Consider the following 15,541-nt stretch of genomic DNA (forward strand, 5'->3'; position numbering starts at 1 on the left):
ATCAGTGTTTTTGCCTCTTTGTTTCCCTCCGACTGTGTCTGTTGAGTTAGCACTAAAATAATCTGACCAGGGAATATGGATGAAATGGCTTTTATTACACTGGGCTGCAGCCGGCGCAGAGCTTAGTGCAGTGAAAACGCAGCACCGGCCGTGCACTCAGAACAAAACCAGGACAGCTTTTTCACCCACATCCAGGTATATCTGTTTTGCTGATTGCATAAGTATCCCTCTCACTCTGCGATTATAATTAGCATTCCTGGACAAAACAAAAAAAATACGTGCAACAGCACTTTGGAGTGTGGTAAAAGAATACATTAAGCGCAATATCAGCTCATTATGTTTTGAAGTCGTGCTCCTAATCAGCACACTGGAGTCATTTACAGAACATATACGGCTCTAACGCAGCGCTCCCTCCCTGCCACCTCGTATATTCTGCAGCTCTGTACCTGCACACCGTATAGAATTTTCTGCCGACACACATAAATTCTCACGCCGTCTTCTCCAAGCGGCCTAATGTATGATACATATTTCGTACAGCTCTGACTCACTGTGTGCTTATCGCTAGTGTACTGCAGGGTGTGAAAAGAACTACTGCACTGGCTGTCATCTGACCGGCAGCTATTTCTCACAGCACACTCATCAAACTGAACCTCAGCGAAGGAAACAAGCAGAAAAAACTGAGGTGTAAATCCGGTTTTACAGTTCGTCTGAGCCTTTCTGTAACAACTCCAAATTTCTCTTGATTACTTTATGTTGACAGACTGAAGATGGTAACTGAGTGTAACGTTCACAGTTCTGTCTGATATCAGGCAGGATAATTCACAGACCTTGTTTGGAGCAGTTTCATGTCGTAAATATTTTTCTTTTAACCAAACTACACTACACATCACATGAAACTGCTCACAATAAGGTCTGTGGATTATCTTAAGTACCACAAGCTGATTGCCATCTTGTTCCATTATATTGAAGAGGAGGCAGATATCGCTACACCCAAAAAATTTAGGTTGATAAATAGCACTACAGGTAAGAGGTAATATATGTACTTTTGATTTTGAGGGGAACTGTCCTTTTGTGGCCAGCCTGTAATTCACACTCAGTAGTCTGTGGAGTTTGAGGTTGGAGTCCCCCATCCGAGGGTCGAGTTACTTCCAGGATTCAATTATTTTTATGGGGATTGATTGATCTCGCCTGGCGCTATGGAACCAATTAGATTCTCCCAAATGTGTGAACCTTCCCCAACCTCCCCTCCAGACTAACTGAGGAATACGCTCGATGTAATTCAAAGGATTTCAATTAGTAATCGACCCCGGTCTGGTGGTTCCCCTGTATTTCTGACATCATGATGTGCTGATGCTATTGCTGCTTCCTCTTTTTTTCTGTTCATTGAGTTACACCAGTGATACTCAACTTATGGCCGGCGGGGCAAATCTGGTCACCGATAGGGTGCTGGGTGGCCCCCAAACCGTTTTCTAACTCCCAATAAAAATATAGTGATTCACAGTGAGAAATGTTTTTGTACTTTTAGTATACATAAGGTGCCTGAGTGCATAAAATAACATAAATAGAGCTTGTTTATAAAAAAAAGTGCTAATGGAGGATCCTCCACACCCCCCAACAGGTCCTACCAAACCCCTAATCCTAGAAATGTCCTGAAACACCAGAAATGCCCTACAATCCAAGAAATGTTCTAACATCTTAGAAATGCCCTAAAATCCTAGAAACATCCCGAAATTTAAAAAAGCATTCTAAATTCCGAGTAATGTCCTGAATTCCTTGAAACATGCTAAAATCCAAGAAATGTGCTAAATTTCTAGAAACATGCTAAAATCCAAGAAATGTGCTAAATTCCCAGAAATGTGCGGAAATCCAAGAAATGTGCTAAATTTCTAGAAACATGCTAAAATCCAAGAAATGTGCTAAATTTCTAGAAACGTGCTAAATTCCAAGAAATGTGCGGAAATCTAAGAAATGTGCTAAATTCTTTGAAACATGCTAAAATTCTAGAAACGTCCTACAATCCAAGAAATTTCCTAAAATCCTAGAAACATCTGGAAATCCCCAAAACGTCCTCAAATCCTGGAAACGTCCTACAAGTATTGTCCTAAAATCCTAGATACGTCCTAGATCCTAGAAACGTATATGGAGCTGCTGTCCCCCTGTCATTTTGCAAAAGTGGCCCCAAAGCAAAGCAAGTTGAGTATCTCTGAGCTACACTTTGCTGCTTTGTGCTCTGACAACGCTGTCCTCATTCCTGTCCTCACTGTCTTTCTTTCTCCCCTCTCTCGTTACTCTGTCTTCCTCTCTCTTTCTCTTCCTCTCTCTCTGTCTCTGTGCTTGCTGTTCGTCTCAGCTTCCGCTAATAACACCCATGCCTGGCAATCCCAGTCACGTAAGTTCCTTTAATTTTCATTCGTTGCATCAGGCTCTGCTCGCTGTCGCCAAGCTTGCTGGCTGGTGCTTTACAAGTCAGAGTGGCACACTCACTCTCTCGCCAGCAAAGCGTTTTGGATTATTCAACTCACATTCTCAATAAGGCATAATTGCCAGATTCTGATATAACATTTAAAGAAATGACACACCAGATAGAAGAGAGCATGTTTTTTTTTTTTTTACCCTCAAAGCTCAAATCAGCTTTTAAAAGACGGCACCCAGGAGATGACACCCAGAAGCAGCAGACTTAAATTTTACACTGAATTTATCACACGGCTTCAGAAGTTCATACCAGATTCATTTTACCCTCATTAGTCTTTAATGGTCCATATGTTCTGCTGAAAAGATGCCCAACCTCTGGAGGACTTTAGTTTAATGACTCCCCCTAGTGAGGAAAATCAACAGTCGGCAGTGGCTGTTAAAGTAGTCACTCCCCGGACTTTTCTGCACATTTTCTTCGCAATGAAATGAGCTCAAAGCAAACAAATCTGGATTGTAAAAGCAGTACCCTCCTTTGAGTTCTTGAGCTAAATTTTCTTGGTCTCAGCATTACATAAGCTATATTTTTTCTGCTTCATCTTTGGCTTATTATAAGCTCATAGTGAGTACTTTTTTCCCATATTTAACTTACTTAGCACATTTTATAGCCAGCGCTTTTATATATACTAAAAGGATGCAACGGTGCAGTTTGCCACATAAACCTGGAGCATAAAAATATTCCTTTTACACATGAATCATTAACCCATGGGTATACATTTAATTTTTTAGGGAACACTTTCCATTGGGTTATTAATTTTTTTTAGTGATGTTGATCTTTAGCGTTTAATTACATGAATATCTTTGTTTTTGTGACCCTAGAATTTATATAAACACACTTATTTTGTTGTCAGTAAATGTATAAAAGGTCAATTAAGTGGAGAATTCAGCAATTAAACAGTTAAAATGGGATTAAAAGGGAATACTACACCTCCCAAGTGACCATTTTTAGATTAATAACATGAAATTCTGTTTAATTCCTGAAGAAAGCTTTGTTTTTCTTGCATGCTTAACGAAGAATCCAAAAACTGGGAAAAGTCTTGATGCATTGAAATCATTGGAGTCCAAACAGATCGACAGCGAAACTAAATCAAAACATCCATTTACGAACTCTTACACAACTCATACAGTAAAATCCAAGTCACATACATCAGTACTTCCCCCACAGTCAGCGAACTTAACTAAAAGTACAATTTAACCTCTTCAAAGGTTCCTTCGACAAAAACAGACATTTTTCCTCGCTCAGCACAGGAGCTGTTTGTCTCCCACTGCCTTTATCAGTCAGTTTGCTTGTGTTATTGTGTGACTGTTGTGTTTTAAACAGTTAGTTCAGTTTCACCAAAGTCAGATAGTAACACAAGTAAACTACCGTTTAATGCGCCTGTAAACTAGCAGCTCCCATTTTCAGTGAGGAAAAATGACTGTTTCTGTCAGTGGAGTCTGACTTTGAATATAGCACAGATTCGTTTCTGGTAAGTTTCTCGTAAGAAAAGGCTGAATATTTTCAAAGTACTGAGCATACGACTGGATAAATGAGACTTGGATTACACTGCACGGGTTGTGTGAGATTTTTTAAATAGATGTTTTTATATATTTTGCCTGATGTTAAAAGTTGACCCCATTTCACTTAAATTCATAGAGAATTTTTTCAGCTTTTAAATTCTTTTTTCACAGTTAAGGGATGAGAGAAAAACAAAGTTTATGAATTCAGCATAACACAGGGGAAATTATGAATAAACAAATAGTCATATTGGGGGTGAAGTATTCCTTTAAGGGACACAAATATTTATAGTATGTGAGAAAATACTTACTAGTACTAGTACTAGTAGTACTAACACCTGTTGCTTGTCTATGCATAGATATTTGGATTTTTATGTGTTTGGATAAATATTTTGTGTATATGTGCACATCTGTGTATTATTAGCATGTTATATTTGATGCTTTTTACACAAAATAACTCACCCTGTTTCAGTTTCCAGATACATTACTGCAAGAAAGCAGAAGATTGTTAATTATAAAACACAAATGTAAGTACATAAATGTGGCTTATAACTCTAATACTCTGTTTCTTTGATCAATCAGTGCGTTTTGCACCTTATCGGCCTCAAGACATCGCCCTCAAACCTCTGCTGTTTGAGGTGCCGAGCATCACCATGGACTCTGTCTTCACGGGCCGCGAGTGGCTCTTCCAGGAGATCGACGCCCACCTCAACAGCCCCAACGCCAGCACCAACCGCGGCGTGGCAGTCGTGGGTAACATCGGCTTCGGCAAGACTGCGATCATCTCGCGCCTGGTGGCGCTCAGCTGCCACGGCACCCGCATGAGACAGATTGCCTCCGACAGTCCTCAGGCCTCGCCCAAACGTAGGCATCCACTTCTTTAATGTTTTTCTCAAGTCTCTCTGAAGATTTGTAAAATTGCATTATTTTAGAAATCTTGGACAATCTCTCTTCATTCTTTTTGTTTTGAGAGTATCAGTGTGAAAAGACTGCATGAATGTGACAGAGCTGTCCCTGACTGTGTTGTGCCGTCTTGTGTCCAGATGGAGAGGGGCTCCCTCTCACTCAGCCCCAGCCCACACACGGCACCCTGGGAGGAGGCAGCTGTCCCGGGACCCCTGAGATGAGGCGACGTCAGGAAGAAGCCATGAGGAGGCTGGCATCTCAGGTACACCTGTGACCGTGAACACACACATATTTACATTTTATCCTCTGATTTACAGACAAAACACCCTTAAGATTACAACAGAATGCGGCAGGAACATTTGTCTCGAAGTACTTAATTACTCTGTTGTGGTCGTTTGGTCTGTTTTTGACTTTTTCTCCTTTCATTGGCTTCTTTTACAAATGCAAATGACCAATTTTTCAACCATTTAGTCCAAAATTAAGTGTGCTCGAGTGATTTTAATACGTGATTTTCCAGCTTTCAATTAATGGCCGTATATAACAGGAAGATAAGTGCACAGGCTGAAGCCACTTATGAACATTTCTGCCTCCCCACACCTCCATTTCCCCTTCAACATCCGCAGCTGTGTAAAATCATATATAGGAATTTAACTGCCAAATATTATGCCAGGGTTCTCATTTGCATACTACTGTATTGTCACTTTTTCCTTTCATCTTTTCTTCATCAAAGAGCAGCACTGCATACATGATTATTAAGAAGATATATTACTGCGTCAGTAAAATGGTCATACGTGTTATAATAGTAAATGTCTGTGTTTGTAGTTCAGTGTGAAGTTTTCGGCTTCAGTCCGTCAGTAATTGAAAAAAACGCATGATAATTTTAAAAGGCTCCTTTTAATATCTTAATTTTTCAATTAGTAACAACAGAGGTGGTTGGATAGCCAATGATTCGCTCTTTTAAAAAAGGCCTTTTCTAAATAACAAGCGCAGACACGGCTCTTTAATGCCGCCTGCGAGCTATCGACTCACACATGGTTTTCTCCTCGAGGTGGGAGACTTTAAACGGGTGGAGATAAGTTGGAGGCTGCGGATCCTTTAAGACTTAAAATGTCTGTAATACGTCTTTACTAATAAAAAGCTTTAAAAAAGTATTAAATTGTGTTAATTCAAATTGGATGGGTCTTAAATGTTTTTTGGTCATGTTACTGCAAGAATTTCAGGTGTCCAAACCACAAGAACATGTAGGATGAAAAATGACTTTAGTGTCAATAAATATATAAATACATACAGGAATAAATAAACAAATAAATATATAAATGTATGAATAAATGCAGGATGAATAAATAATAATAAAAAAAATGTATAAATGAAATGAAATGAAAAAATAAATATAATAAATACTGAAGTAAATAAATAAAATACTTACTGAATGCTCAAATAGATAAATCCATCTATAAATGCATAAAAGATAAATAAAAGAATTAATGAATAAATAAGTGTTTAAATAAATATGAAAATAAATAGATAAATGCATAAATAAATAAACGTGTATAATTAAACAGGAAACATATAAATATCTTAAATGCATTTCTATGTTTTGTACAGCTACCAAATACTGAGATAGGAGATCCCGAATACTGCATTTATTTATTAATGCATTTATTTGCATATTTCTTTCAGTATTTATTTATCTTTTTATCTATGCTATGCCTTTTTTAAAATTATTTAAATATTTCTCAAGCATCTATGTATTTATGTGCATATTTTTCCAGCATTTGATTGTTCTTTTATCTATGCATTTATTTATTTATTTATCAGCATCTTTTTTTCAGCTTTTTTTTTCTTGTCCTGCATATGTGAAACCTTGTATGCGAGCATTGTCCTTATTTTACCCTCTCTTCCCGTTTACAATGTGCAATGAGTCTGCATTGTTAAACTAAGGCCTACCTCTGCCTCATATATACTACTTCTTTTTACTTACCTGCAGTGCTTGAATGGGAAGATGATTTTTTCTTAAAATTGGTTTAAAATGATCTTAAGAAGGTTGTTAAAAGCCTTAAGTGTATGTGTCTGACACCTGTAGACACCCTGTACTGGAGCATTTAACTTGTTTTAACCTGCCTGCATTGTGAATCTATAGGATGCGTGAAACCGTCTCTCTTTCCCGCTCCTCTTCCTGTCTGCTGTTGCACCTCAGTCCCCCTCGCCTGCTGCTTAGCCATCTGCATCCCCGGTCCCAGCCTGATGCATTATGCAGATGTGTTTAAAAAAGAAAAAACAACTTTGCCAGGGAGCCTTATGAAATATTTATACCTGCAGAAAGCCATTTCCCAGCCAAGCTATTAGATCTTGTTAACTCTGTGCATTAATAATTGAGCTCATTCCCTTTTTCACCCCTTTTGTCTTAAAGCCCTTTATACCATTGTGACCAAAAAATTTGCATTTCATTTTGATTAGTCTTTTTTTTTCTATCCCCTTTTTCCTCGCTGCCCCTCTGATCGCTGCCATCGCCGCTGAAAATCCAAACTCTGTGTGATCTCTCAGTCCCAGGCGCGCTTGGTCACACCTGCTTCTATTGTTCAGTCGACTAACCTCCCAGAAAGCTCACCTACCCTCCACAAAGACTTTTATTAATTTATACATTTCATCATAAACATGTTTCCTGTGAAATGTGACAGTTTAACACTTGACTCCATCGTGCCACAGTCTTCCAACACATGAGCATGCATGAGCTACCTCCGAATCTCTCCTGGCTGCCGGAAGCGATGAATTATTAATAGCTGAAACCGTACAGCGAAACGAGAAGTATTATGTTTCATTATACTGCAATCATCCAGCATGAAGTTGACTCAATCCCAAATGAGTTGTAGCCGTAGTAGACGCTTGGAAAACTGTCTCTGCTCTGACGGAGCTTACACAAAAGTGTAATTTCTGAAAGTGTGTCATCTGACACCCAAACTCCCCAACACTCAGAGGTGGAGGTGGATTGGAAGTGTCCACCTTTGTTTTCCTTTGAGTGACCAGTCCTCTCCCAACTCTCTGTCTCCCCCAGGTGGTGGCGTACCACTACTGCCAGGCAGATAACGCCTACACCTGCTTGGTGCCGGAGTTTGTGCACAACGTGGCGGCTTTGCTGTGCCGCTCGCCGCACCTAGTCGCCTACAGGGAGCAGCTGCTGAGGGAGCCGCACCTACAGAGCATCCTGAGTCTGCGCTCCTGCGTCCAGGACCCCCTGGCCTCCTTCAGGAGGGGTGTCCTGGAGCCCCTGGATGCACTTTACAATGGTAACAATACTATTATTGGTATAGCATATATTAAACAAGGTTGCAAAGTGCATCAAAATATGCATGCGCTTTAACCCTTTGAACTATGAGCAAACTGGTTTGATTTCTTTGGAAAACAGGGAAAAAAAGCAATGACCAACTTGACAAGAAATGCGAGAACCTGTTAAAGGGTGATAAGAAAATTACTTAAAAATTAGTTTTAAAAAAGAGGGGAGGATTATTGAAAAAAATATCCAAAATATGTCCAGAAAAATATATTCATAATAATTTTATATTTAAAATTACATAACAGAAAAAAATATAATAAATAATAAATATAAAAACATCACATATCTTTAATTTTTAGCACTTTTTTGGGGTCATTTTCCTGTTTTTTGTTTTGTGTTTTTTTTTTTAAGATTAGTTTTTGGCTGTATTTAAGCGTAAAAGGGGGAGAAGGGATGACATGCAGGACAAGGCCACTGCGCCACTGTTCTGTTTTTTTACTTTGCCTTTTTTCTTATTTTCAGGTAATTTTTTTGCAACTCTAACTATTTTTTTGCTAATTTTAAGCCACATGTTGTCAAGTTGCTCGTTGCATTCTGCCCATGTTTTTGAAAGAAATTAAACTAATTTGCTAAAGTTTCTAAGCTTTAAACAATAGAAATACAAGTACAACCATAAAATTGTGATATGAACAAAGAAACCAACACTACGCAGAAAAGCAAACAGAAGAAAGGGAGATCACACAGAAGTTACAAATCAGACTTACAATACACTTTAATCAATGATTTAAAAACAGGTAAAGTAATGGGAAGCATAATCTCCTCAGGTAGAGAACTCCAGAGCCTAGAGACCCTGATGGCAAAGATGCGGTCACCTTTGGTCACCAGCCATATATGTTTCTGCAAACTACAAATATGTTACTTTTGAGCGTTTCATACGGTTCAAAAGTGACATAGTATATTACCTGACTATGTCAGAAGGTGGAGGGAAAGGTGGATGGCGTGACACTTGAGCAGGTGACAACTGTCAAGCTACCGAACGCTGCAGACTTCTGTTTGAGACCCACAAACAACAAAACCGGCTCTTTATAAGCCAGTTATTGTTTTTAGCAACCTGTCGCTTTTGTTTTTCCACCAGGGACAGTGCCTCAAAAGTAAATTTTTACCTAGAAATTGCCGGCCTTTCCAGCAGTGATTGTGCCACCAAAATCTTTTGTTTTACTTCAGTTTTTTTCTCTTGGCTTAATATAATAGAATAACTGATGATAGGCAGGAAAGGGGAGAAAGGGGACGGCAGCAGCAGGGAGTCAGTATTGAACACGAGCTGCTGCAGTGAGGACTCAGCCTTTTGTACATCATGCGCCCTACCAGGTGATCTATGGGGCGCCTCATGACTGAGTTTTTATAAGCCCAAACATGATCTTTTTCAAATTATTATTAACACATTATTAACACAGACATCAGAGCAGCCACAGAATAGATGTTAAGTTGAAAAGAAGTGTAATATTGTGCAAAATAATGCAGCACTTCATTCCACAAGTTTACTTTTCATCAAAAATATGTGTTTTTCAGAGCTTTAAGGAAGACTTCACCTGCAAAATGATCATTTGAATATCAGTCACTCACTGTGTGTTACGTTGAGCTTGTGAAGAAATCTTTGTTTTTCTCTCGCGCCACCATGCTGAACAAAGAATCCAAGAGGCAAAACATTCTTCATGAATTGAAGTAATCAGGGTCCGCTCTTGGCAACACTAAAACTGTATAAAAACATGTTTACAAAGTTTTACACAACTCCTGCAGAATAAACCAATTCTCATTTATCCACTTCTTCCCAAACACACGCACTTTCACTGAAACATTATGATTTAAATCACCTTAAAACCGAGTAGCTCATGCTGCATCTTGTACAGGAAAGTGTTTTAAAAAGTACGTTTTTGGTAAAAAATTAATGTGTTTTGGAAGTACTAAGGCTGGATAAATGAGACTTGAATTCCACTGCACGGGGTTGTGTGAAAGTTTGTAAACAGATGTTTAGATATAGTTTTATTGCTGTTAAATGTGGGCCCCTATTTTTCTCTGCTTTTGGTTTCTTAATTCACTGCGGAGGCATGTGAGAAACAAAGTTTTCTTCATGAATTCAATGTAACACAGGGTGAGTAGTTGATATACAAATGGTCATGTCCAGGTGAAGTTTTCCTTTAAAGAGAAAAGCTGACAACATGCAGTATCTCCTCAGGTGTAACTGTGTATATAAACTCATATATATTTAGTAATCCCTGGATTCAATCATTTTTAATAATTTATCTAAAAAATTAGAGGCCTACAGTGCTCTGCAGCTCTCTGTGAGTCATTCTTTTTGCTCTGTTGGTCTGAACGTCTCACATTTCTCATAATAAGCTGGAATGTGTAATAATTTAAGAGTATTTTGCCTCACATTCAAACACATAGCTTTTGGTTATTTGTAATTGATGCCTCTTTAGACCTCAGCATTTGATTTATGCTTTCACTTGAATCCGTGGTGCGTAATATTAGATGCATCTTGTGCACAATGAGCTCAAGATTAAATCTCTAAGCTGCAACTGAATCTTTTTCTTTCTGCTAACTCATTAAACCAAGCAGAGCTTCATGGGTTGTATATTGTTCCAAAATTTTATTTTAAATAGGGATAAAAATCAAAACTGATTTAGTTTTAAATATGAAGTAAAATATAACTTTGTGGATTATTCAGAAATTTAAAGTGGTATTCAAGATGCAAACAATGTCTTCTCCAGTCAAATGATACCTGCATTTGATTCTTTCAGTACCCAGATCCCGAAAAAAAGATGATTTGTATGTTTTTTCTCGAAGCCAGTTACCACAGGTGTGACATGTAATTGGCCCACTATTGCAGCAGCTACAACACATCAGTCTGTGGTGTGGTTAAATTGAGCGTGGTGTATTTGATGGACTCAGGATTTGGGATTTTGCAGCATTGTACATATCTAATTTTGAATTTTTTGCACATATTTGTGAATGTTGGGGGGTGGGAGGGGGCAAACTGGTTTTAGGATGTAGAAATGACTGTGCCCTGATAATTTTATAGCTGCAATTTTGCACAGATTTGATATTTATCATGATAAGGTGGAGTCTGATATTGGGATAATAATGTTTTTAAAATTTTATGAACATTAATTTATCTGTTCCACCTACCTGCCCCAGGAATACAGGCAGAAAAGAGCAGCTTTGCTCCTTGTTTTATAAAAGGTTAATGTTTTAATGTGCTGTCCGTGTCTAAATAAAATTACATTACATTCGTTTCAGAGAGGAAGATCAGCTCCGAGGAGGATCTCATCATCCTCATAGACGGTCTCAACGAGGCAGAGTTCCACAAGCCGGACTACGGAGACACCATCGTGTCCTTCCTCACCAAAACCATCAACAAGTTCCCTCCCTGGCTCAAACTGGTCGTCACAGTCAGAACTACGCTACAGGTCAGTGAGGAGTTTCATACAGATTGCAGTGATATTTAATTTACTTCAAAAAGTTTCATTTGTAATTTCAATATTTGGTAGTTATTGTAAAGACTGATGTTGGTTGACAAATGTAGAAAGCTGAAAAAAATATTTATATAAAGTATTTTTTATTGCACTTTTTGACAAGGTACACTGTTTGTGTGCCTAAAAAATCAATATTGCTACTAATTATTGACCTATCCGGGACTGTGATAATCAACAACAACAAAAAATATCATTAAGTATATGAAAAATAACCACTTTTTAGTGTTTTTTTTTTTTTTTTCATTTAAAATAACAGTAGCATTATGTAAACAAACTGCCATTTAAGCGGTTAAAATCATAAAATGAATAAATATTTGGTAGTGATTTTCAGGACTGATGTTGGTTGACAAATGTAATGCAGTGAAAGTTGAAACAAATATTTTCATATAGTATTTTATGGCACTTTTTAACAGGGTACATTGTTTGTACCAAATGTGAAATTAATACTGCCAGCTAAGATGTTTTTAAATTAACTTTATGAGCAGGTTATTTTTGCGTCAACTGGAGGCAACACTGAATTTGTCTCTTTGACTCTGACCTTTTACTCTGTTATGCAGAGATATATTGTCTTCTCTCCCTCTGCTTTTTATTCATGAGGAAGAAATGGATGCGGGCTACTTATTCACAGCATGTTATACTTTATTTTTAACTTCTTTATGAATCATTGTAGGTGAGTAAGTCTGTAGTCTCTTGTTGCACAAATATCAAGTTCCTGTCTGAAATTACTCTTTACTGTTCAGGAGATAACCAACGCGCTGCCGTTCCACCGCATCTCCCTGGACGGCCTGGAGGAGAACGACGCCATCGACCAGGACCTGCAGGGCTACATCCTGCACCGCATCCACAGCAGCCCGGAGATCCAGAACAACATCTCGCTCAACGGCAAGATGGACAACACCACCTTCGGCAAGCTCAGCGCCCACCTCAAGGCCCTGAGCCAGGGCTCCTACCTGTACCTCAAGCTCACCTTTGACCTCATCGAGAAGGGCTACCTTGTGCTCAAAAGCTCCAGCTATAAGGTACGTGGTTAGTTTGTAATGGACTTTTTCTTTTAATTGTGTTGATTGTCTTTTTAACAAATAAAGTAAAATGATGCATTACAATTAACTCCGACAAACATCTACACCCATACATGCACATACTGTATATGTACAGTATATAAAACTGCACAAAATAACAAAATATAGTGGAAAAAGAGGGAGAGAAAGGCCTCATTCATATAAAGTATACATTTGGTCACTATAATATTACATAATCTTTTATTGCCACTGTCCCTACTCGACTACTTTATATAATTTGTCTGAGAGGGGGCCTATGCTTGAAAACTCCTTTTCTAAACTAAACATCTTGTTGCTGGTAATTTGCAAAGGCAACGCTGGAGAAGCTTTTTCTTTTTTTGATTTAACTTTGACATTCGTTGTGTAAAAGTAGTTTCATTAAATCTTCTTTTTGACAGTCGGAACCCAACACCTCTGTGATAAATAATGCAGCCGAATTGTTTTAGTGTGCATTTCATTATGAAATATTTTATCTCACACCCCCAGGTTCATTTAGTTTCATGTATTCAGAAGTGCTTCCAGACTCCATAAAAAAAAATGACGACTGATGAATTCACATTTTCGTCTCTCGGAGGAGGACCACGTGGAATAGTTGAAGACGCGCTGTACAAACACGATGCATTATTCATGTTCTGTAGAGCTACTCCGGAGGAAATCAGCATTCAGATTCTCTCCTTCCTTCCTTCCTTCCTGGCTTGCTTCCTTCTTTGCTTCCTCAGGTGGTTCCAGTCAACCTGGCCGAGGTGTACCTGCTGCAGTGCAACATGCGTTTCCCCACGCAGTCTTCGTTCGAGCGGGCGCTTCCACTGCTCAACGTGGCCGTGGCCTCGCTTCATCCGCTGACTGATGAGCAGATATATCAGGCCATCAATGCCGGCTCGCTGCTGGTAATAATCTTAAAATATACAAGAGCCTCAAACCTTTACACTTTTTAATATCTCAAGGCCTTTGTTGGAATTTATGTTTTATAAAACGGCCGTGATGATCCAGCATTCGAACTTCTCCCAAAGTCCAACATTTAAAGAGGTACATTTTGATAAATGGTTAAAAGATCGTAGTTGCTCGTATTTATCGTTTGCTTTTGTTCGTTCGTTTGTTTTTACTCTGCCCTGGAGCCAATTAAATGTGTCAGCAAGTCAATGAAAATGTCAAAGTTATCAAATGTTTATTTAACATGGTCAGGGAAAGTTAAAGACCCTGAAAACTTATTTTTCCCATCAGCTTATTGTTGTGGCCGATGGGCTCCTACATGAACACAATATTTTCAGCAATAGTTTTAGTTTTTCTGTATTTTTTAAATTGTATTTTTTAAGTACTTTTTGAAGTAGACTCAGCTGGGGAAAAGGTGATGTCACCTGCTTCTGTGCACCAATCATAATTTAGCAATATTTGACTCAACATCTGATGAAAGTTGGTGTTTTTTTGTCATCACTATTCAAATCTGATCAAACTACACAGTCCTGATGAGGCAAAGTTGCCTTTAGAGTTTTTAATAAGTATTAAGTATTATTTTTACTTATTTATTTTTGCTTAATTTTTGATGAACATTTTTTTAATAAAAGAACAAATAAATAAATGTATTGAAAGTGTATTTTGCATGAAGACTGAAAGATACAACAGATGTCTTGTCATCAAGATGAAACAAACAATTAATTTTGACACGTGTAATTAATTCATTGAGAGGGTTGATGTGCACTGTGTTTTAGATTCATTTTGTGTTTGCCTAAATATCAGATATTTTATACACCTTTATAAAATTGAACCTCCAACAATTTGTAATGATGTTATTTGAGTAATATCAGCGTGACCTGTGCTATAAATAAAAAAAATTAACATGGAAACGATGTGTGTGTCTGCAGGGCACGCTGGACTGGGAAGATTTCCAGCAACGTGTAGACAACCTGTCAGTCTTCCTGGTGAAGAGGAGGGACGGGACCAGGATGTTTGTTCACCCGTCCTTCAGGGAGTGGCTGATCTGGAGAGAGGAAGGAGAAAAGACAAAGTTCCTCTGCGATCCGAGGTGAGGACGGAGCAGGACAGACAGTGGATTGAATTGAATGTTGCTCAAACTGCTCTTATGATAAGTCTTAAAGAAACAGCAATGCTTTCATTTCCTGCTTAAAAGGACACTTTACCAATTTTTAACCAGCATTGTATCACAACAGTGTGTGTCAATGAACTGTGGTAAACTCTCCTCCATCCTACTACAGCTCAGACCTCCCTGATCACATCTCAGCTCAAATCTGCTGAACGATGCATTTCACTGTCTCTAGGGCTGTTACCAGAACTACAGATTTTACTTTGTCATATTCGTTCAATGCAGAGCTGTGTTCATTGCTATCAAAGTTGCTCAGTGGCACATGAAGCCAAAAAAGCTCAGTTTTCACAAACTACTTGTGCATCATTGGGCCCATAGAGTATGCACACTAGAGATTCCCGTCATGTTGATGATGTTCAACACATTAGCACCTTTATTTCTATTGCAGCCACGCACTAGCTGTCTGTATTTTCAATGGAAGGCGACGTGGGTGTGTTATACGAGCGATAATGGAAAGGCAAGACCTTTATACATGGGAGCGGCCACCTATGAGGTATTTTTGGGAGGCGATAGTCCACGATTTCACAGAAGAATTCAAAACTTACAGATGATCGGCTGAACTTTTGAAGAGTCATGTGATGCAATAACACGTCTTGTAGCTCCTGCTGCATCATGAGGAAGCCAGTTCGAGGAGTACACAGTCATAGCGTCATGTGACCTATAAAAGCGAAAAAGTTGTTTTTTTTAATCACCTCAAATAACTCCTCAT

At 38.5% G+C, this 15,541-nt stretch overlaps 1 protein-coding gene across 11 annotated transcripts in view; it reads left to right on the forward strand.

Annotated features, from left to right (window-relative positions):
- tanc2b (tetratricopeptide repeat, ankyrin repeat and coiled-coil containing 2b) overlaps positions 1-15,541 on the forward strand; it is a 195,687-nt gene that overhangs the window by 161,724 nt on the left and 18,422 nt on the right. For 9 of the 11 annotated variants that reach the window (XM_088069805.1, XM_088069810.1, XM_088069806.1 and 6 more), the window contains 8 exons: positions 2,351-2,389; positions 4,549-4,830; positions 5,010-5,134; positions 7,925-8,156; positions 11,441-11,610; positions 12,417-12,695; positions 13,454-13,621; positions 14,594-14,754. In XM_088069805.1, coding sequence (XP_087925931.1) covers positions 2,351-2,389; positions 4,549-4,830; positions 5,010-5,134; positions 7,925-8,156; positions 11,441-11,610; positions 12,417-12,695; positions 13,454-13,621; positions 14,594-14,754 — 1,456 coding nt within the window. The remainder of the gene's footprint in view (positions 1-2,350; positions 2,390-4,548; positions 4,831-5,009; positions 5,135-7,924; positions 8,157-11,440; positions 11,611-12,416; positions 12,696-13,453; positions 13,622-14,593; positions 14,755-15,541) is intronic. The other 2 variants (XM_088069807.1, XM_088069808.1) reach the window with 1 other exon arrangement.

Source organism: Plectropomus leopardus, chromosome 19, assembly GCF_026936395.1.
Source record: "Plectropomus leopardus strain MGB_pleo_1.0 chromosome 19, ASM2693639v1, whole genome shotgun sequence".
Classification (NCBI taxonomy): domain Eukaryota; kingdom Metazoa; phylum Chordata; class Actinopteri; order Perciformes; family Serranidae; genus Plectropomus; species Plectropomus leopardus.